Here is a 21652-nt window from a genome sequence, read left to right as displayed (position 1 = left end):
TCTATGAGCAGTATGCTTTGTCTATATAGCGTGCAAGAAACAATATTTTTCACTGTATGTTAATACATGTGACAATAAATCAAATCAAAAAGAAGACTGTGAATTCCGTAATCTGAAAGATAATTCACAGCACAATAGTTATCAGCAAAGTGGATTGTGCTTATCAGATAATTTGCAATCCCAAGAAGACTTGACCCTGCCGAGGGGTGATTGAAATTGTTTAGGCACACCGAGATCAGGAGGCAGAACCAATCAGTGGTCAGAGGAGAGTGAGGCAGCCCAAATTCCTAAGTAACAGAAGCAGTGAAATTTGTCAGACATAAAAAAAGAGAAAATAGAAAGAAGGAGAGACATGTGGCATGAGAAGCAATTCATGGTAGCAGTCCTGATTAACTGTTGCTGGTGTGGAAGAGAAAGGCATGGACATGACAATTGTCCCACCAAAGATGTTGAATTCCTTTGGTGCATAAAGATAAGCAGGGGAGATCTTACTGGCTCAGCATGCCGGTCGATTGTGTGGTGAACCGGATGAGAAGCAAAAAACAGGCTTCACGCCAAGTTTCTTGCCTTTCACGATGTTATCAGCCACATTCTGCCAACCTGAGGCTGATTTAAATATCTATAACTTCATTTGCATATTATTAGTAAGCCCAAGACGCAATTGTCCAGGCTCGCTCACTTGCCTTAACGACCTCGCTGGTGAAGGTCCTCACCGGCGAGGATCATGTACGGTCCCTAGCAATGGGGACCTGACGTGATGGTCTCACCGGTGGGACCAGAAGCCATTGAAGCCGCCTGGGGAGTCAGGAGCAAGGCTGGGCATTGCCCTTTGGGCAGTGCCAACCTGGCACTGCCAGCCTAGGACCCTGACAGTGCTAAGGGGACAGGGCATAAGGGGAGGAGGCAGTGATGTGATTTTATTTTATTTTTTTATTGTCACATGTAGTAACATACAGTGAAAAGTATTGTTTCTTGCGCGCTATACAGACAAAACATACCATTCATAGAGAAGGAAACGAGAGAGTGCAGAATGTAGTGTTACAGTCATAGCTAGAGTGTAGAGAAAGATCAACTTAATGCAAGGTAAGTCCATTCAAGAGTCTGATAGCAGCAGGGAAGAAGCTGTTCCTGTTTCAGTTGGGACGTGACCTCAGACTTTTGTACCTTTTTCCCGACGGAAGAAGGTGGAAGAGAGAATGTCCGGGGTGCGTGGAGTCCTTAATTATGTGGCTGCTTTGCCGAGGCAGCTGGAAGTGTAGACAAAGTCAATGGATGGGAGGCTGGTTTGCGTGATGGATGGGCTACATTCACGATCAGTGGGGCATGTGCTCTGCACTATGGGATAGGCCGGTTTGAGGCCAGCGATCGTCCGGTGATGTGGGGGTGATCGGGACCAGCGATTGGCAGGGGGTGGGGGGGTATCAGGAACAGTGAATTGGCTGGGGAAGGGGGAAACTGAGTGTGGCAATCGGAGAGTAAGTCCACAGGGAGTGCGGGGATGATTGGAGAGGTGTTGGGGGCGATGTCTGAAGGGGTTGGTCAGGGTGGGGAATGCAATGTGTCTGGGGAGTATGATATCTCTCAGTGCACTGTGTACACTTGCGCATAGTGTACTGGGAGATCTGGGTGCATGCATAATAGTGCCCCGACAGCTCAGCAGCCGGCTTCCCAGCATGAATAGATTCCATCCACTCCCCTTTTACCTATTTTTTTCCTAACTGCCATACAATTGACTGCATCTGGGAGATTGCCTAATAAATGAGTGTGATTCTCTCCTGTTTTCATGCTTGCTCAACACTTAGGGCCCTATTTTACCATTTTGATCCTAAGTGCCGAATCTGGGCGTCATATAGATCCGCGCCTGGAATCCTCTTTGCAGCGCGCCCATACCCGTTTTGCCGGCTCCAGTCCAATCTGCGCCGTGGCCGAGGCTTAGCGCTGGTGGACCGATCGGAGCTCTGAACTGCGCATGTGCAATTCGAAACAAATCTGACAGTGCGCCCGGGCTCGAAAGAAAAAGCAGAACACGGCTCTCTGACGTTCATCCTCTGGTCGGGGGGTGGGGGGTGGGGGGTGGGGGGGTGGGGGGGGGGGGTAGTGGGAGGGGAGGGGGTGTGACCGATCATCCCCTGGGAGGGGTGGGAGGGGAGGGGGTGTGACCGATCAGCCCCTGGGGGGGGGGGGGGGGGGGGGAGGGAGGAGAGGGGGTGTGACGTTTCATCCTCTGGTCGGGGTGGGGGTGGTCGGCTGCCAGTCTGCAGCCGATGCCTCCTGCCGGAGTGGACGTGCGGCCATGCCATCCCACGAAACCTTCAGGACGAAGCGATTCCTCGCTAAGAAGATGAAGCAGAACCGCCGATTCCACAGTGGCCAATTCCACAGTGTAAAGGGATACACCATCACTGGTACACTACCAGCCACAGATTACTCTTCCCTACAGGGGCAAGAGAGCGATTCATTAAGTCGATTTAAATGCATGCAAATGCATTTAAATTATCGGGCCACCCGATTCGGGTGCGGGCCCCTCGGGTGTCAGTAAAGGCGCGATCTGCTCGGATTCGGGTGCAGATTGCGTTAAAGGCCCGACGCCCAACTTTACCGTGATTTCGCACCCGAAAACAGGCGCGAAGCTTTGGTAAAATCAGGCCCATAGAATATTTTTGGTAAGATCGTCTCCGTGGTGTTTTCAGGAAATATGCCACAGTTAGCAAAAATGCACAGAACACTGAAAATGAAAAAGTTTTGAAAGGAAACAGGATCCATGAAGTTGAAGATTCACAATACATCTCTTCTTAGGAGAGATTAAAGAATTCAGCAGGAACTACTGGAGTGCAGATCCTGGTAGAAAGTCACAGGACACACATTGAATTAGACATTGGAGCAGCAGTTTCAGTTGTTTTCGATGCTGGACCATGGTTAAACAAGACAGTTAGTTCTTCACCATCTACAAAAGGCTATAAGGATCAGGAGGAACAGAGCTGAAGGCTCTGGGGGAAATAATAGCTGCTTTAAAGCACAGAGAGAAAATAGTTACTGAAGTACTGTACGTAATTCAAGATCAGAGTTGTTCACTTTCAAGTAGAAAGGCATGTATGAAATTGATTCTAATTCGCAGAATAGAAGAGATAAAGAATGGTGAAGGTCATTCAGCAGACTTCAGAGCAGAACTTGCAAAGTTATTTACAGGATTGGGAAAGCTGATAACAGCGTATCATAACACTAAGCCCAGAAGCAAAACTTATATGCTAATATACGTCCAGAAAGATTCCGCAGCCTTTACCACCAAAAGTAAAGAAAGAGATTGGCACAATGGTAAGACAAGGAGCCATTTCATCTGTAATGGAGCCAACGGGTTGCTGTTCAAAGATAGTCATGGTTTAGAAGCCAGATACTTTCATAAGAATAAGTGTTGACCTGACATAACTCAGTAAAGCCATAAAAAGAGAAATCCATCCAATGGTATCAGTAGATGAGAATTTAGCTAAGCCAGGGAAGATCTCACATTCCCTAAATTAAACGCTAACGGTGGATTCTGACAAATACCACTAGAGGAGGAGTCCAAGCTTTTCATAACTTTCATCTTACCATTTGAAAGATTTTGTTTTAACAGGTTACCCTTAGGAATAACATCAACACCAGAGGTCTTTCAAAAGACAATATCAAACCTTTTCGAGTGTTTACATGGAGTTGTTTGCCACATGGATGACACATTGATACATGGGTCCACTCAAGCTGAGTATGAATCATAGAATCATAGAATCCCTACAGTGCAGAAGGAGGCCATTCAGCCCATTGAGTCTGCACCAACAATCATCCCATCCAGGCCTTATCCCCGTAAATCCACATATTTACCCTGCTAGTCCCCCGACACTAAGGGTCAATTCAGCATGGCCAATCTACTTAAACCACACATCTTTGGACTGTGGGAGGAAACTGGGGAGAATGTGCAAACTCCATACAGACAGTCACCCAAGGCTGGAATTGAATCTGGGTCGCTGGCGCTGTGAGGCAGCAGTGCCACCGTGCTGCCCGAGCTGGTGACATGAATGAGAGCAGTACTGAGAAGACCACAAGAGAATATTTTTGGTAAGATCGTCTCCGTGGTGTTTTCAGGAAATATGCCACAGTTAGCAAAAATGCACAGAACACTGAAAATGAAAAAGTTTTGAAAGGAAACAGGATCCATGAAGTTGAAGATTCACAATACATCTCTTCTTAGGAGAGATTAAAGAATTCAGCAGGAATTGACAGGATTGACACTCAGCGGTGTCGGTTTTCACAGAAAACGATCAGGTTTCTTGGTCACATAGTGAATATGTCAGGAATAAAAGCTGATCCACTGAGGGCCAGAGTCAAGTAGAAAAATGTCTTTAAAAACTCACCAGAGCTCAATAAGCCACTATGTCAGTGTTGCCAAGGCAATGAATGGTCTTAAGAAGAAACATATCAGAAATCATTCAAAAAAATCAAGGAGAGTTTGTTGACGTCAGAGATAGCACATTACGATGTAGAATTACCTAAACTAATCGCAGCAGATGCATCCTTGAATCCCAAGAGCATTGAGACCTGAGATCTTACGATGCCTACATTAATATCATTTAGAGCAATTGCAGAGCCAGGGCATTATATTCAATTTGGTGGCCAAGTCTCTCAATGTCAATGGAAGAAATTAGCTGGGGTTCTCCCAAACAATTCTAAATCCCCAATTTGCGGGAAAATGGGAGTAACTTCGACTGGTTTTCTCAGCTTTGTTTCCAGAATGAATCTCTGACACCGTGCATCACAGAGTGCCCTAGCGGGATTCCCTCTGGAAATCAGGGAGCAGAGGCTATTCACACGTGAGAGGCCGGCAGTAATGCGCTAAGTGGGCTACTGCGCAAGCATCGATCTGTCAGCGCCAAGATTGGCACATGCGCAGTGGCTCCATATTGTTGGCCCTCTAATCGCTGGCCAACCCGATCGCTGGCGAGCTCTGCAATCCCCCATCACTGGCGTTGCAGACCCCCCACCCAACCCCCACCGATCGCTGGCCTCCCGGACCTCCCCGGGCCAGCCACTATGTCCCCTTGCCGACCTCCCCAACCCGGATGACCAGCCCCAATCGCCATCCTCCCTCCTCTGCCTCTGATCATGATTGCAGAGTGGCAGTGGGTCCCCCCATCCCCACCGATCACCCCAATAGTTCCCCCCCCCTCTGGGCCCACCCCCTTGGCACTGCCTGATACCCCTTGGGCAGTGCCATTTTTCCCCTTGGGCAGTGCCAGGGTGCCAGGTTGGCACTGCTAGGTTGACAATGCCCAAAGGGCATCCCCATTTCCCCCAACCTCTTGAGGGGGCCCCAATGGCCTCTGTTCCCTCCAGCGGGGTTGGTCGCCTGTTCCCATTAATGGGGAGCAGTTGTAAATCCCGCTGGAGGGAATCACTCCCGGCGGATGTCGGGGAGACGCTAGCGGGCCCAGAGAATTCAGTCCCAGGCCTGCTAATGAAATGGAAATGAAGATTTCCATATTATAATCAGCCCATCAGCGTGGAGCTGATGACGCTGAAAATCTTTGGCTGGGAGGTGTGCGGAGGCCATGGCACCCAATGGGAAGTTCGCAAAATGGCCTCCATTGATGTCTCCCAGCCTGCAGCTGGAAGAATTGCCTCCAATACTTCCAGGTTTATCACATATACAATTCACAGACACAATCAAAAGAACCATCTACTCATTTGAATTCTGTTTAACGGTGTCCAGAGAACCAATGAGGAGGCCTTATTCCCTATAGATGAGAGGAGAATAAGATATGGTAGACCGATGAACACACCATGATGTTTATCGATGTAAGAGAAGGTGAGAATCGCAAAAAAAGAGGAAGGAGAGGGAAGAGAGAATGAGAAAAGAACATGAGAGAGAAAGAAAAACAACATTTACCAAAGAGAGCAAAAAGAGGCTACATTTCTTGTGGAACTTCAAAACACTGAAATGTTCAGAATGATCAGGAGGCTGAAAGATTGGGTTTCCGGGAACATTGGAGAATGTTGATTTGGGGGTAGATGTAGTATAATGGAGTATGTTAGACTATGTTTCACAAAGGATTAACTGTAATAATCTGTGATGTCATTGAAGGAAATGGCACATATGCAAGTAATCTGAGAGTCGAGGAGAAAGCAGCATGGAAAGATGCCAGTGTAAGGGAGCATTCTCATAACTGTAAATATGTCATAGTAAAGTTAATGTTTGCAACTGGCAGTCTTTGGGAGTTAATGAAAATACTCCAACACAACAACACAAGATGCTTCCATGTACTTTGCACAATGATATCTAACTGGTCTGTTTTAATCCATTCCACAAAGTGGTACTCCAGCATTGCCATATGATATGTGGCATCTTAGTACATCTGATGAGCCATGGCTGCAATTACGTGCTGTGATGTTGTGGACGAGGCAAAGCGAGGATAAATGAGTGCAAAATCTAAGAAACAATGAACACATTTATTAAGATAATAGAGCTTATGGCTCTAGATTTGACACTTATTGATTTCAATGGATGGTAAACTGTAGATGGCAGGCCCAAAACTTTCCAATACCCTTGGCCAACAGTTTTAAGAGTCTGTGAGTTGTGCAAACTCTGAAAACATCTCCCTCTTTTTAGTCAGAAGGTTTTCTTTACAATAATACAAAAGCTGCACGACAATAAACATGGCGTAACATTTTAAAATATTACTAATTAATTAAAATATGATTTATTATTATACTTATTGTAAAATAAGCATACAGGCATTGATGTTAATTCATTTTAGTAGTGGAAACAACATAACTTTACATGAGCAAGCCTCAGATTGTCTCATATAGACCTCCCTGAAACATGAGGTAGAATATTATAATTTCTGCTGGTGTGAAGCAAATAGTTAAATGCACCAGAGCATAAAACTGCAATTTTATTCAGTGGTGTGCCATGCGGATCAACTGTGCCATCTGAATACATAGATAAATGCCAGTTTGCCTGTTGTCTATTGGGCTTGCTTACTTACTTCTGAGTCCAAAATCATCGCCTCCAATGTTTCGAATTTATACAAATTGGTTTATTTCTAAAGCAAACAGTAACGTCAGCAATATCTTTTAGGTATATTTCTCTAAAATCTTTGTTTTCCTTCTTAATTTAGTTTGTTTTAGGTAAGGTATGGAAAATGTGACTCGTTACCTATGCAATATATTGAAGGCAGTTTATCTTTTAAAGTAAAAAATGCTGATGCTTTCCAACACCCAGAAAATAAATCATTTATCCTCGCTTTGCCTCGTCCACAACATCATAGCACGTAATTGCAGCCATGGCTCATCAGATGTACTAAGATGCCACATATCATATGGCAATGCTAGAGTACTCTCTATTCGTAACCTGACATTTCGGTGTTCAGCCTATCTACTTATATTTACGTCACACTGATATGATTTGAGCATTAATATGCCTGTGTCTTTCCCACTTGGGAGAATTTTCCCGTTCCACCTGCCATGGGACTCGGAGTGGGGGAGGGGCGGACCATGGAACGATCCGTTGACCTTGTGTGGGATTTTACGATTTGGGGGCGAGCGCGGCAGTAAAATCCCACCCACAGTATCTTTTGTCAATCTTTTATGAAACATAACGACAAAGAAAAATCAACATTTATAAGCACCTTTTTGGACCCAAAATATTTTTTTAGTCTCAGGTTTGCTAGCCAGTTTCCCCACTAATTTGAAAAAAACTGTAACACCAATTACAGAATTTGTTTTGAACTTTAGGAATTTGGAGTAGTTCTTAAACAGCAGGGTAAGGGGATAGGGGGCAGTCGGAGTGGAGGACTGTTTATCAGAATGGGTCAGCATTTCAAATGACCTCCTTCCCAATATTACACGAAAGGAATTCAGACCGTAGAGTAGCTCAGTTAGAAAAAATTTTCAGTTTGATTCAGTGGTGCTAGTTCTCATACGTTTGGTTTAGAATGTTGTATTATTTATACCCTGTTACAGGATTTAAGTGTAGAATTTTTGCTGATATCTCAGTGAAGTACTGCTATAATGTCAGAACTAGTCTTTCAGGTAAGACACTTTTGATTGTTTTGGTGGATGTAAAGGATCTCATGGGGCTGCATTTAACATCCCCCCGCCCCTCTGCCACGCAACTTTTCGGCAGGGGGTCACATAAAATATGATGGGTACCAGCCCACTTCCTTACCACTGATCCTTAATTTGTTCCCTATAATCCCTTAATACAGGGGAGGGGTATGGATAAGGCACCCACTAGACCACCCACCCTTAGGCCGATTCAGACCCTTAACTGCCCAAATAAATGACAATTAAAGGTCTCAATTGGCCTCCACTGCCATTAAACACTGGGCAGTTGTGGGCAGGTGAGAGAGAGAAGGCCGTTTTTGAAACAGTTTCTGTGAAAAAGTGGGATGGTCGTGGGGGGTCATCAATCAGGGGTGCATCGGCAGCAACCCGCCCTCCCCCACCTGCCTCTTAAACATGGTATTGCCTCTCCCCAACCCCCCCCCTCCCCCCCTCTCCCACCAGTGTCCCACTTCCCAAGAGTCCCCCATCCCTCAAGACTCAATGGTCTCTGGTCACCATGATCCTCATCCTGGTGCCTCTTTGCAGTCCCAGTAACCCCCCCTACCACTGAGTTCTGGCTCTGCCCATCTGCTAGAGCTGCCGGTTAATCAAATTTTAAAGGTCGGTGCATTTAGTGGGAGCAGGAGTGAGCCCAGCAGCCCTTCCCTCTCCCCAGACCACGATTTCTTGATAAAGCGTAGAGAGTTGTTTAGATGACTTCGCCAACAATTGTCCCTCAATTAACGCCGTCAAAAACAGATCAATGATTGTTCATTGAATTTGATGATCAGCCATGATGAAAATGAATGGTGGAGCAGGCTCGAAGGGCCAAATGGCCTCCTCCTGCTTCTAGTTTCTATTCTTCTACTGTTTATGGGATCTTGCAGCATGCAAACTGGTTGTCATGACTGACACTCAGGAGTAATCTATAGAATGTGGGGCATTTTGGGGCATCCTGAGGAAGTGGCTATATAAATGCAAGCTATTTATTTAATTATTTAAGATGAAACCAGTTTCAGATAGATGAGTGCCATCAGCTGATGTCCATATCCAACTCTTGTCTTTCCTAATTCTTTAAAATATTAAAAATATTTTAAAAAGCTAGCCCAAGAAATTAAAATGAATGATAACACTGTACAAATACTTAAAATATTCTTATGAAAATAGATTTACTGTTCTTCTAAAATGGCAGATGCGTTGAACATTTTTATGCCAGTTTTGCACAGTGTAATTTACCAGTCTTTAGTCTCACGAGCATATATAAGTACACGTACCATTGCTTATATCATGCTAAGATGGCTAAAGAGCCAGGGCAGGCTGTCCAGAAATTCTTAAAATGAGCTGTAAATAGTAATTTAGCCAACCCAAAACTGGGGAGGAAAATGGTACTTTATGTATCATAGCCTGTAAAGCTTTGGTTATGTTGCTGGCATCAGTGCCAGCAAAAACTAGAATCACTGTATGTTAAATCACTTGGAATCAAATGTATACAATGAAGGCAGTGTGCCTAGTCAAAATAAACTTGCAATGACTTAACTATTAACATTGCTGTGAACTTAAGCTCACCTGTGGTTTCGACACTGCAGCTGGAGTTATCACAGGGAGACAGGTGCAAACAGCAAAAGCTCTTGTAGTGGAAATGTAAACTTACATGTTTTTATTCTCATGTTCCCTCTGTTGACAGTTCCAGTGGAGCCTGTGGCACAGGAGCTGAGGTAAGGAAGCTATGGGTCATATACTCCATTGCCATTTGACATAATCAGACTTATTGATTGATTGCCAGGATACATTGTGGGATTTTAATAATTTGATTGCAAAGCTTCCGAACAAATTACAGGCACGAAATAGAATGTATTGGTAAACAGTGAAGCTCAATTAAAAGTGACAGTACCACTTCATTAAGTGATCATTGCTATTCGGGTGAGAAGGACGGAACTGTCTCCTCTCTATTCAACTTCCTCGGTTGGTCACAATAAATGTCTAAGTTTATCTTCCATGAGGAAATGCCTTTTCCGAATCAGGATGTACTTCACTAATTAAGCTGTGAAAACACACACACTCACACACACACACGTGTATATATATATATAGATATATATATATATACGCACACACCACACATACACACCACACACACACACACTCTTCTTGCATTTTGCATTTTTAATGTCTCGCCCTTACACAGTTACGAGTATCGATGGGTGTCTGGATTATAGGAAATGTCTCTGTTCACACTCCCCTGAGGGTGATTTGTTGGTTTGTCAGCTTCATCATGGAATGTAGCCTTTCTCCCACTGCCCAGGACCAATGAAATCTCCCTGATGCAGTGAGGCATGGTGAGCTGAGAAATACTGGCAATGTCACTGGCTCTGGTTCGAAAGCATTCTGAAGCATACAAACTGAGGGGGACAGTGATTTTCTTAGTCACTGGCAGCATTATCCTTGCTCTGCTGTGTGTTTGCAGGTCCACTTGTAGGATGTGGCACAGTTCCGTCACACCTCCTTGGTGAAACATTAGGCATCTTAGACATTGCTCCTGATTGAAGGGAGATAGGATATGTGATCAGTGAATACCGTGGAGAGGTAGGGCCTTCAACTAGAGCCCTCCTCCTTCCTCAGTGCACTGCTTCACTTCTCTCAATAGACCTAGACCTTTCATTCCCACTACTGAAGTCTGTTTGTTTATTTAAGTAGTTCCATGATTAGATAATAAATAATTCCACGTTAATTTTTTAAATATTATCTCTTCCAATTGATTTTGATGTCATGTATGAAAAGGTTTCATTTGCAAGGTGAACTTTAAAACACAATGCTTATTTTAAGTCAAAATTTGAATGTCTTTTGTGAATGAAGTGTTAATTTGAATTATTTTTAACTGTGACTGGGCTGATAGTACACTTGTACTTGGGTGAAGGGAGATGGGATGATGCAAATCCAGACAAATAGCTTTCCCCCTGCCATTGTTTCTCAGTTTTAATATATTTCCGAGCGCAGTTCTAGGTCCAAATCTTCCTTGGAGGGGCAATCACTATCAGATTGCAATCACCGTTAGATTGCCACTCCGATTCTTAGTCTGGAGCTGCCAATCTCTCGATCTCTCATCCAGACCTCTAACCCAGGCTGGCTGAGAAATGAGCAGCGCAGCTGCTCCTAGAGGCCTTTAGCTCAGCTCAGGATCTCAGAGTTATAGACGTTTTACAGCACAGAATGACTCTATTTGACCCAAGTCTCTAAAGAGCAATTCACCTCGTGCATTCTCCAGTCTTCTCCTCGTAACCCTGTGCATTCTTCCTCTAGAATGACTTGGTTGAACCTGCCTCCACAGCAGCGTATTCCAGATCTTAATCACTTGCTGCACGGAAAGGTTTCTTCTCCAGATTTCTTCTCACATCTCCATTGCTTCTATTGCGAATTACATTAAATCTCATTCTTCCACGAGTGTGAACAGTTTTTCCCTCTCTACTCTGTCCAGAGCCCCCATGATTATCATAGAATCATAGAATCCTACAGTGTAGCAAGAGGCCATTCAGCCCATCGAGTCTGTCCCAACCACAATCCCACCCAGGTCCTATCCCCATAACCTCATGCATTTACCCTAGCTAGCCCCCCTGACAATAAGGGTCAATTTACCATGGCCAATCCACCTAACTAGCACATCTTTGGACTGTGGGAGGAAACTGGAGCACCCGCAGACCCGGGGAGAATGTGCAAACTCCGCACAGACAGTGACCCAAGCGGGAATTGAACCAGGTTCCTGGCACTGTGAGGCAACAGTGCTAACCACTGTGCCATCGTGCCGCCCCTTTATGACATCCTCTCTCAGCCTTCTATTCTCCAAGGAAAACAGTCCCAACTTCTCCAATCTATCATCGTAACTGAAGTTCCTCATCCCTGGGACCATTGATGTGAATATTTTCCGCACTCTCACCAATGTCTTGATATCTTTCCTAAAGTGTGGTGCTGCGACACGGTGCAATACTCCAGTTGAGGCCAAACAAGATGCATATTTGACATCACCTCCTTGCTCTTGTACTCTATGCCCCTATCAATAATGCTGAGGGTACTGTGTGCTTTACTAACTGCTTGAGCAGCAGCTGGTGTCACGGTGCTGCATCCGTGAAGTTGAGAGCTTTGTGGATCGCACATTTGCAGATGTGGTTACCCTGCAGTTTATGAGTATGCAAGGAGAGAGGGAATGGCTGACCACCAACATACAAGCATACAATCTGGGGAACTGATGCCTCACCCTTTTTATAGCACTGGCTATTGTATACTGGTAAGTTGATAGGAGAGAAGGTGTTTGTGTAACTGGGTGAGGAGGTGGGGGGTGGGGGGCGGGGGGGTAAGGTTGGGGAAGTGCTAGGGTGTATAGGAACGAGTCAGTGGGTTGGGGAGGGTTGGGGGTATGTGGGGTGTGGTGTGTGTCAGGGAAGGGGTCATCAGGGGGTTGGTGGTGTTGGGGTTGCAGTTTGGGGAGATAGATGGGGCATAGGGGGTTGTCAGGTTGAGGGGTCGGGGGAGTGTGTCAGAAGTTGAACGGTAGTCAGGGGATGGAGGACAGGAGTTTGACAAGGTGCAACAATCCTGTTAATCTCTTTCATGCTTATGACGTCACCATTTTTATTTATCTTGGGACTTATTCCGATTTGTATTTAAATTGTTAATCTTCCTGATTCATTTTTCTGTGCTGGTGAACATTCTGTCAATGCTTTTGCAGAAAGCAATGTTATTAAAATAAATTGTTCCTGTTGTATTTTCAAAAAGTTACAACTATTATGCCAGATTTTATCATAGTTTGGTTGGTGACCTTTGATCTTGAAAGGATATGAGTCAGTTGCGGTGCCATGCTGTGCATTTGCTGTTAGTTTGGCATTCGTCTCCTGCACAGGTTGGAGTAGTCTGTACATTTTAAAGGTTAGAACTAATTTATGTTACTGTGTCTCTGAGCTTTCTGTACAAAGTTAAGCCCCATCTCTTCTTCCTGTTCTTCAGCAGTAAAAATGCAAACAAGCTTACTGGCTGTGTCTGGCAGTATTCCACCCTGTGTCTGCTCAAACTGTGATCCAGAATGGAGTCAGAAGCCACAGGATTTTAGCCAGGCTTCAACTAAATTGGAGCAAATTGATAACTCAATGATGCCTATGGATGAAATTAATGATATCAACCGACTCAAGAGCAGCTCCCTCCCCGCTGCCATCAGACTTTTGAATGGACCTACAATATATTAAGCTAATCTTTCTCTTCACCCCAGCTGTGACTGGAACACTATATTCTGCACCCTCTTCTTTCCCTCTCCCATATGTACTCTAAGAATGGCATGTTTTGTCTCTATAGCTTGCAAGAAACAATACTTTTCACTGTATCCCAATACATATGTCAGTAATAAATCAATTTGATTCAATGTAGGAAGACAACTGGAAAATCAAGGTCAGTACAAACCCTAAATTTGTGACATGAGCTCTCATGTCAAGATTCCCTGCAGGGAGTGACCACTTAAAAAATCCCCTCTAATTTGAAACCAAATTCTTAATGTCAGTAAAACTCTGAAAAAAATAGAAATCTTTGGACTTCTAAACTTGCTATAGTTCTTGCAAGTGCCAAGTAGTTTATTTGTAAATATATTTTCCTAATTGCCTATTTCCCTTTCATAATCACCATTCGACTAAATGACAATCATGTGCATGGATCTTGTTTTGTTTACTGTACAAGACTCCAGAGCACAGAAGTGCACAGCATCAGATGCCTTTCTGTATCCACAGTCAAAGAGCACTGCACAACAGAGGGATGGTGTGAGCAGCCAAAAGCAATCATTTCACCAGGGCTTCTGTTTGCCTTCCATTGAAGATAAGGGTAAATCAGGAGAATCCCAACAGACATATTGCCCTCACAGTTTAATAGTGTATTTAGCTGCATGCTTTGCTCTGGTCAAAAGCTATGATTTTATTCATATCTCTGCTGTGTCTGTGAACTTAAGAAAGTCATGGACACATTTGGTAAATGACTAGGCAAAGAGCGAAAAGGAAATGGTAGCAGCTGTCTCTGTAAAACATCTGTAGCTGAAACCAAATGAAATCACCTTCCCCTGCACAATTTAAGACGCCTCTTATTCCTTTTCTCCCATCATTAGTATCAGCCACATTCACACTACCCATGTGAGTGGGAAAGATTATTCCTCTTGTAGATTTGGCTTGATATTTTAGTTTAGCTGTATGATCGGCGCCAAGTCCTTTCATCAACAAATGCATCATTGCGAAACAGTCTTTTGTTTGGCTGCCAGTCACATCCCAATGTCTCTGCTGCCTTTCCACTCACAATGACAATGCATCATGTGAATTCTGCAAACATTTCTGAGAAAAATAAAAGGAAATATTCCGGCAGCTTTAAGAGCTGATTATTTCCTGGAATGGTAAATGTTTTTGCTGCTAAGCATTAAAAAATGCACAATAGACCATAATTCTCCATTTTCTATCTCTCATAATGGAAAGCACTCTAAGAAACACCAGAAAGGAGAAGCTCTGGATTTAATAGGCTGGATTTTCATCCTCAAGGCAGTGTGAAAAATTCCTGGCTCAGCCCACCCATCTCAGGAGAGTGTCCATAAAGACAGGATTCTCATTGTGGGGAGAGTGGGGTAGGTGTGGGCTGAAGACAAGTTAGCTGAAAAATTCAGATGCAGCTGAGGTGGAGGTGGGCTGTTTAAATGATCCACCTCCGTGTTGTGGGAATTTGCCCCCATTATAATAAAAACAGAAAGACCCTCAGCCATCACCCCCCCCCCCCAATGCTACCCATGCCATGTCATTGGCAACTCATACGCCTATCCACCCCCTATGGCACCTCATGCCACCAATGCCAAAGAATGCCCCCACCTACCCCCTACGGCCCTTCATATCCCCATACCAAGCTATGCCATTTACTTGCACACACTATACACTGTATAGAAGCAATAAACTCAAACTTGTCAGCAGGATGTGTTCAAACAAAAGCTGTAAAAACAAGTCATTCATTGATAACTTTCCACTTTCTTAAAAACACATTTTTACTGCAGCCCAATAGAAGTGTAAATCATCCAGTACCTTTAAAGTAACAATGTCATAAACTGTAAGCACTCAAAGACTCTTAATCTTGTGTAAATAAACATTGTGAAACCAACAACATTGAGCAGAGAGCCAGAGTTGTCAAGCAAGTAATGTTTTCTCTGGGGCTCAGGTGTTTAGTACTCTAATGAATGTCTGGGCTCTAAATCAAAAGCATATAGTGAAGCTTGGCCATTAACCTATTAAAACACCTGCGCCCCAGGGAAAACATTGCTTGATTGATAGCTCCAGCCCTTTGAAATATGCTGTCAATTTCACAATGATTAGTTACAGAAAATTAGAGGGTTTCAAGTCCTTCCAGTTTATGTTATTGATACTTCAAAGGTATGGATGATTGCGACTTTTATTATGTTGCAGACAAAAACTATGATTTAAGAAAGTGGGAAAGTTATCAATGAATTTGTGTCTTTAAAGTTTTTTTTTACTGCCATTATAGAGTTCACTGCTTCTATACTGTGTATAGTGGGTGATTTCTCTTATTCATTCAAGGGATGGGGGCATCACTGGGGAAGCACCATTCATTGCCCATCCCTACTTGCCCTTGAGAAGGTGATGGTGAGTGCCTTCTTTAACCGCTGCAGTCCATGTGCTGTAGGTACACCCACAGGGCTGTTAGGGAGTAAGTTCCAGGATTTGATCCAACAACAGTGAAGAAATGACGATATATTTTCAAATGAGGATGATGAGTGGCTTGGAAGGGAGCTTGCAAATGGTGGTATTCCCATGTATCTGCCAGTTTGGAAGGTGCTTTCTAAGGAGCTGTAGTGAGTTGCTGCCATGCATCTTGTATATGGTAGACACTACTGCTACTGTGTGTCAGCCTTCAACATCATTCTCCCTCTGAAACTCATCTCCAAACTCTGTGGCCTGGGGCTCAGATCCTCCCTCTGTGACTGAATCCTGAGCTTCCTAACCCACAGACTGCAATCAGTAAAGATAGACAATAACACCTCCTCCACGATCATCCTCAACACTGGTGCCCCACAAGGCTGTGTTCTCAGCCCCTTACTATATTCCTTATACTCCTATGACTGTGTGGCCAAATTCCCCTCCAGCTCGATTTTCAAGTTTGCTGATGACACTACTGTAGTGGGCCAGATCTCAAACAATGAGATGGAGTACAGGAAAGAGATAGAGAATTTGGTGAACTGGCGCGATGACAATAATCTCTTCCTCAATGTCAACAAAACAAAGGAGATAGTCATCGACTTCAGGAAGTGTAGTAGTGGACATGCCCCTGTCTACATCAATGGGGATGAAGTAGAAATGGTCAAGTGCTTCAAGTTTTTAGGTGTCCAGATCACCAACAACCTGTCCTGGTCCCTCCATGCTGACACTATTGTTAAGAAAGCCCACCAATGCCTCTACTTTCTCAAAAAACTAAGGAAATTTGGCATGTCCGCTATGACTCTCACCAGCTTTTATAGATCCACCATAAAAAGCATTATTTCTGGTTGTGTCACAGCTTGGTATGGCTCCTGCTCTGTCCAAGACCACAATAAACTATAAAGGGTCATGAACGAAGCCCAGTCCATCACTCAAACCAGCCTCCCACCCATTGACACTATCTACACTTTCTGCTGCCTCGGAAAAGAAGCTAGCATAATTAAGGACCCCACGCACTCCGGATGTACTCCCTTCCATCTTCTTCCATCGGGAAAAAGATACAAACGTCTGAGGACATGTACCAACCGACTCAAGAGCAGCTTCTTCTCTGCTGCCATCAGACTTTTGAATAGACCTACCTCACATTAAGTTGATCTTTTACTACACCCTAGCTATGATTGTAACACTACATTCTACACTCTCTCCTTTCCTTCTCTATGTGCAGTTTGCTTTGTCTGTATAGTGCACAAGAAACAATACTTTTCACTGTATACTGATACATGTGACAAGAATAAATTATATCAAATCAAATCAGCGATGGAGGAAGTGAATGTTTATAAAAGGTATGCCAATCAAGTGGGTTGTTTTATCCTCGATAATGTCAAGCTTCTTGAGTGTTGGTGGAGCTGCACTTATCCAGGCAAGTGGAGAGTATTCCATTCTACTCCAGAATTGTGCCTTGTATATATGGTGGACAGGTTATGGGGAGTCACGAGTGAGTGAGTGAGTTACTCTCTGAAGGGTTTCTAATCTCTGACCTGCTCTTGTAACCACAGTATTTATATGGCTTGTCCCATTCACTTTCTGGTCACTGGATACCCTCAGGATGTTAACAGTCAGGGATTCAGTGATGATAATGCCATTGAATGTCAAAGGACAATGTTTTGATTCTTTCTTGTTAGAGATGGTCATTGCCTAACACATGTGAGGCACAATGTTATTTGCCACTTGTTAGCCTAGCCTGGATATTGTCCAGGCCTTACTTCATTTGGATATGGACTGCTTCAGTATCTGAGGAGTCGCGAATGGTGCTGATCATTGTGCAATTATCAGTGAACATCACCACCTCTGACCTTATGATGAAAGGAAGATCATTGATGTAGCAGCTGAAGATGGGCTTGGGACATTCATCTGAGGAACATCTGCAGTGATGTCCTGGGACTATGGGGATTGACCTCCAACCACCACAGTCATGTTCCTTTGTGCCAGGTATGACTCCTGCCAGCGGAGAGCTTTCCCCCAATTCCCACTCACTGTAGTTTTTGGTGGGCTCCTTAATGACGTACTCAGTCAAATGCTGCCTTTAAATCAAGAACAGCCACTCCTACCTCACCTTCAGAGTTCAGCACTTTTGTTCACGTTTGAACAAAGGTTGTAATGAGGTCAGGAGCTGAGTGGCCCTTGTGGAACCCAAATTGAGCATCAGTGAGCAGGTTATTGCTAAGCAAGCGCTACTTGATAGCGCTGTCGATGACCCTTTCCTTCACTTTGCTGATGATTGAGAGTAGACTGATGGGGCAGTAATTGGCTGGATTGGATTTGTCCTGTTTCTTACGTAGAAGACATACCTGAACAATTTTCCACATTGCCAATAGATGCCAGTTTTGTAGATGTACTGGAACAACTTGGCATATGAATGGCTAGTTCTGAAGGGCAAATCTTTAATGCTATTGCTGGAATATTGTGAGGGCCCATAGCCTTTGCAGTATCCAGTGCCTGCAGCCGTTTCTTGATATCACATGGAGTGATATCCATGTGTGGTAGGCAGATTGCTGAGGAGGAGGTCAAGTATGTTTTTCTTTTTTGTTGGTTCTCTCACCACCTGCCGCAGACCCAGTCGAGCAATTATGTCCGTTAGGGCTCGATCAGCTTGGTGTGCAGTGATGCCACCGAGCCACTCTTGGTGACGGACTTTGAAGCTCCCCACCCAGAGTGTATTCTGCACCCTTGCCACCCTCAGTGGTGTTCAAAATGGAGAAGTACTGATTCACCAGCTGAGGGGGATGGTACGTGGTAAAGAGCAAGAAGTTTCCTTGCGTATGTTTGAGCTGCTGCCATGAGACTTTATGGGGTCTGGAGTCTATGTTGGGAACTGCCAAGGCAGCTCCCTCCTGACTGTGTACCGCTGTTCCATCACCTCTGCTGGATCTGTCCTGCCGGTGGGACAGGACATACCCAGAAATGGTGGGTCAGGAACATTGTCTGTAATGTATGATTCCATCAGTATGACTATGTTAGGCTGTTGCTTGACTAGTCTGTGAGACAGCTCTCCCAATTTTGGCACAAGCCCCCAGTTGTTGACAGGACTGAATTTGCCATTGTCTTTCCCGATGCCTCGGTCAATGCCGAGTGGTTCATCCAGTTTTGTTCCTTTTTGTGGATTTTGTAGTGGTTGGATACAACCAAGTGGCTTGCTGGCCCATTTCAGAGGGAATTAAAGCGGCAACCACATTGCTTGGCTCTGGAGCCACATGTAGGCCAGACCAGGTAAAGAGAGTGGGTTCCCTTCCCTAAAGGGCATTAGTGAACCAAATAAGTTTGTTTAACAGCCAACAATCGTTTCATGGTCATCATTAAACTTCCACTGCAGATTTTTTTTATTGAATTCAAATTCCACCATAGTGGAATTCAAATGTGGGTCCTCGGAGCATTACCCCAGGTCTCCAGATCATTAGTCCAGCAATAATACCGCTGTGCCACCACCTCTCAATTAATGGGCATGAAAGTGTCACATCTTGGCCTATGGAGGATCATGAGAGCCATCGGGGTTGTTTGGTGGCATACTATAGCATGGAAGATCATGAGCAGGAGCTTTTGAACTCACCTTTCAAAAGATTCCTTCATGCAGACTATCGTTCATGATACCTTTATGGTGCCATGAACCTGAACTTTTTGAAAAGTTAGTCTGACTCTGTGAAAGTTGTAAAGCATGAGGTCATGCCTCTCCCTGCAATAGTGCTGGCCAGGGTGAGAGTGCAAGGCACAGCCTACATTCTTACCAAGTTCTCCTGAAAATCGTAAATGCTGAGAATGGGACCAGAAATCCTGGAAACGGCAGACAAGACGCTCGCCATTTTTAAAGCTGCCAAGTCATCCTGACTCAGTGAAAATCCAGCCCAATGTATCAGTCAAAGTCATTTCTCCCTGAAGTCAAGTTTGCTGCAGCATCAATATTCTGATCATTGTCAAAGCTGCCATTACAATAGTATTTTGGAAATCAAGCAGCATGAGAAATGAACTGATTGAAACTTCCAATTGGTCCCTTGGTGTAACATGAGAGAGTATCAGATTGAGTCATCATGGAGCCAACTCTTATGAGACAGCTCTCCATTAATTTATTCAAAGTTGCTGTTGTAAATTTAATATTACTTCTTTTGAACAATTTCAGAAATGTAAATTAGATTGCAAGTCAAATGAAGTTGAAAATAATGGAATTCATTCATCATTGGCATTGATTTGCATCACCCGGGCTTCCCCCTGAGTCAGCCTGCTTTTAATTAGGCATATTTTTGATCTTATGAACTTTTTGATCTCACTATCAAAAACTCTTAACAATGTGACATTTGGGATTCATTGGGAAAACAGTTAAATTGGATTACTCCTGGATGATATTTTGCCTCCCTGGTATCAAGGATGTCATGGAGTGGCTGCAGGACATTCTACTGGGGGAGGGTGATCAGCCAGAGATCGGGGTCCATGTCGGCACCAATGACTTTGGCAGGAAAGGGGATGGGGTCCTGAAAGCTGACTTTAGGGAGCTTGAAAGTTGTTTGAAAAGCAGAACCTCTCAAGTAGTAACCTCAGGATTACTCCCAGTCCCGTGTACAAGTAAGTATAAAAAGGGGAGAGATTAAACAAGTGGCAGGAAAACTGGTGTGGTGAGGAGGGCATCGGATCTCTGAGGCATTGGGACAAGTTCTGGGGAAGGAGAGATCTATGCAAGCTGGATGGTCTACACCTGAACAGGACTGGAAGGAACATTCTCACGGAAACTTACTGGTGCTGTTGGGGGTCGGGAGGACTTGGGGGTTGGGGGGGTCTAAACGAGATTGGCAGGTAGATGGGAACCTGAGGGCTAATTCAGAACAGGAGATTAGTGAGTGACTCAGACAGACAGGAAAAGCACAGCTTAAAAAGTGTGCAGCACAAGAACTTGGCAATGGTAAATGGTATATATGTAAATACAAGGAGCATAGTAAATAAAACTGATGAGCTGATAGTCACATGACAGCATGATATCATCGCTATAACAGAAATGTGGCTTAAAGAGGAGCAAAAATGGCAGCTAAACATCCCTGCATATAGAGTTTACTGGCAGGATAGAGAGGGGGTTAAAAAGGTGGGGTGCGGCATTATTGGCTAAAGGATCAATTACAGCTGTGAGGAGGGATGATGTACGAAATGAAGCATCAAATGAGACCAAATGGGTTGAGCTCATCAATAAAGAAGGGGCAGCCACGTTGCTAGGACTACAATACAGACCCCCAAATAGTGGAAGGGAGTTAGAAGAGCAAATACGTAGGCAAATTTCTGAATCCAAAACAATAGGGAAATAGCAGTTGTGGACTTCAACTACCCTAATATCAATTGGGATGCAAATAGTGTAAAGGACACAGAGGGTACAACATTTTTGAACTGTGTTCAAGAGAACACTTTTAGCCAGCGTGTAACAAGCTCAATGAGAGGGGGCGCAATTCTAGATTTAAGACTGAATTTTCCAGCCCTTCCCACCAGCGGCATCTTCCGGTCGCGCTGATGGTGAGCCCCGGCAGTGGGTTCCCCGGCAGCACGTCGGCAAACAACACAAAACGCTGTTAACATCAGCAAGACCGGAAGATCCCGCTGCCAGCCAATGGCGAGCTCTCTGCTACTGTCCCCACAAATAAAAAGTGTAGTACTGCCAAAATCTAGAGCCTTTTGGTTATCCCGAAACAAACAGGGTAAGATAAAGCATAAAAAGAAATCTTACGACAGTCACAGACAGCTTGATATTGTAGAAAGCTTAGGGGAGTATCGAAAGTACAGGATTAAGTGAAAAGAGAAATTAGGAAAGCAAAGAGAGGAACAAAAAGTATTGGCAGGTAAAAACAAAAAAA

General features: G+C 44.2%; 1 protein-coding gene across 1 annotated transcript in view; it reads left to right on the top strand.

The window, feature by feature from the left end:
• Window positions 1-21652, top strand: part of st18 (ST18 C2H2C-type zinc finger transcription factor) — a 194190-nt gene that overhangs the window by 69589 nt on the left and 102949 nt on the right. The window contains exons 2-3 of the mRNA XM_078216977.1: window positions 7990-8058; window positions 9758-9788. Coding sequence (XP_078073103.1) covers window positions 7990-8058; window positions 9758-9788 — 100 coding nt within the window. The remainder of the gene's footprint in view (window positions 1-7989; window positions 8059-9757; window positions 9789-21652) is intronic.

This window comes from Mustelus asterias, chromosome 7 (assembly GCF_964213995.1).
Source record: "Mustelus asterias chromosome 7, sMusAst1.hap1.1, whole genome shotgun sequence".
NCBI classification, from domain to species: domain Eukaryota; kingdom Metazoa; phylum Chordata; class Chondrichthyes; order Carcharhiniformes; family Triakidae; genus Mustelus; species Mustelus asterias.
This window is presented reverse-complemented; position numbering and strand designations above follow the sequence as displayed.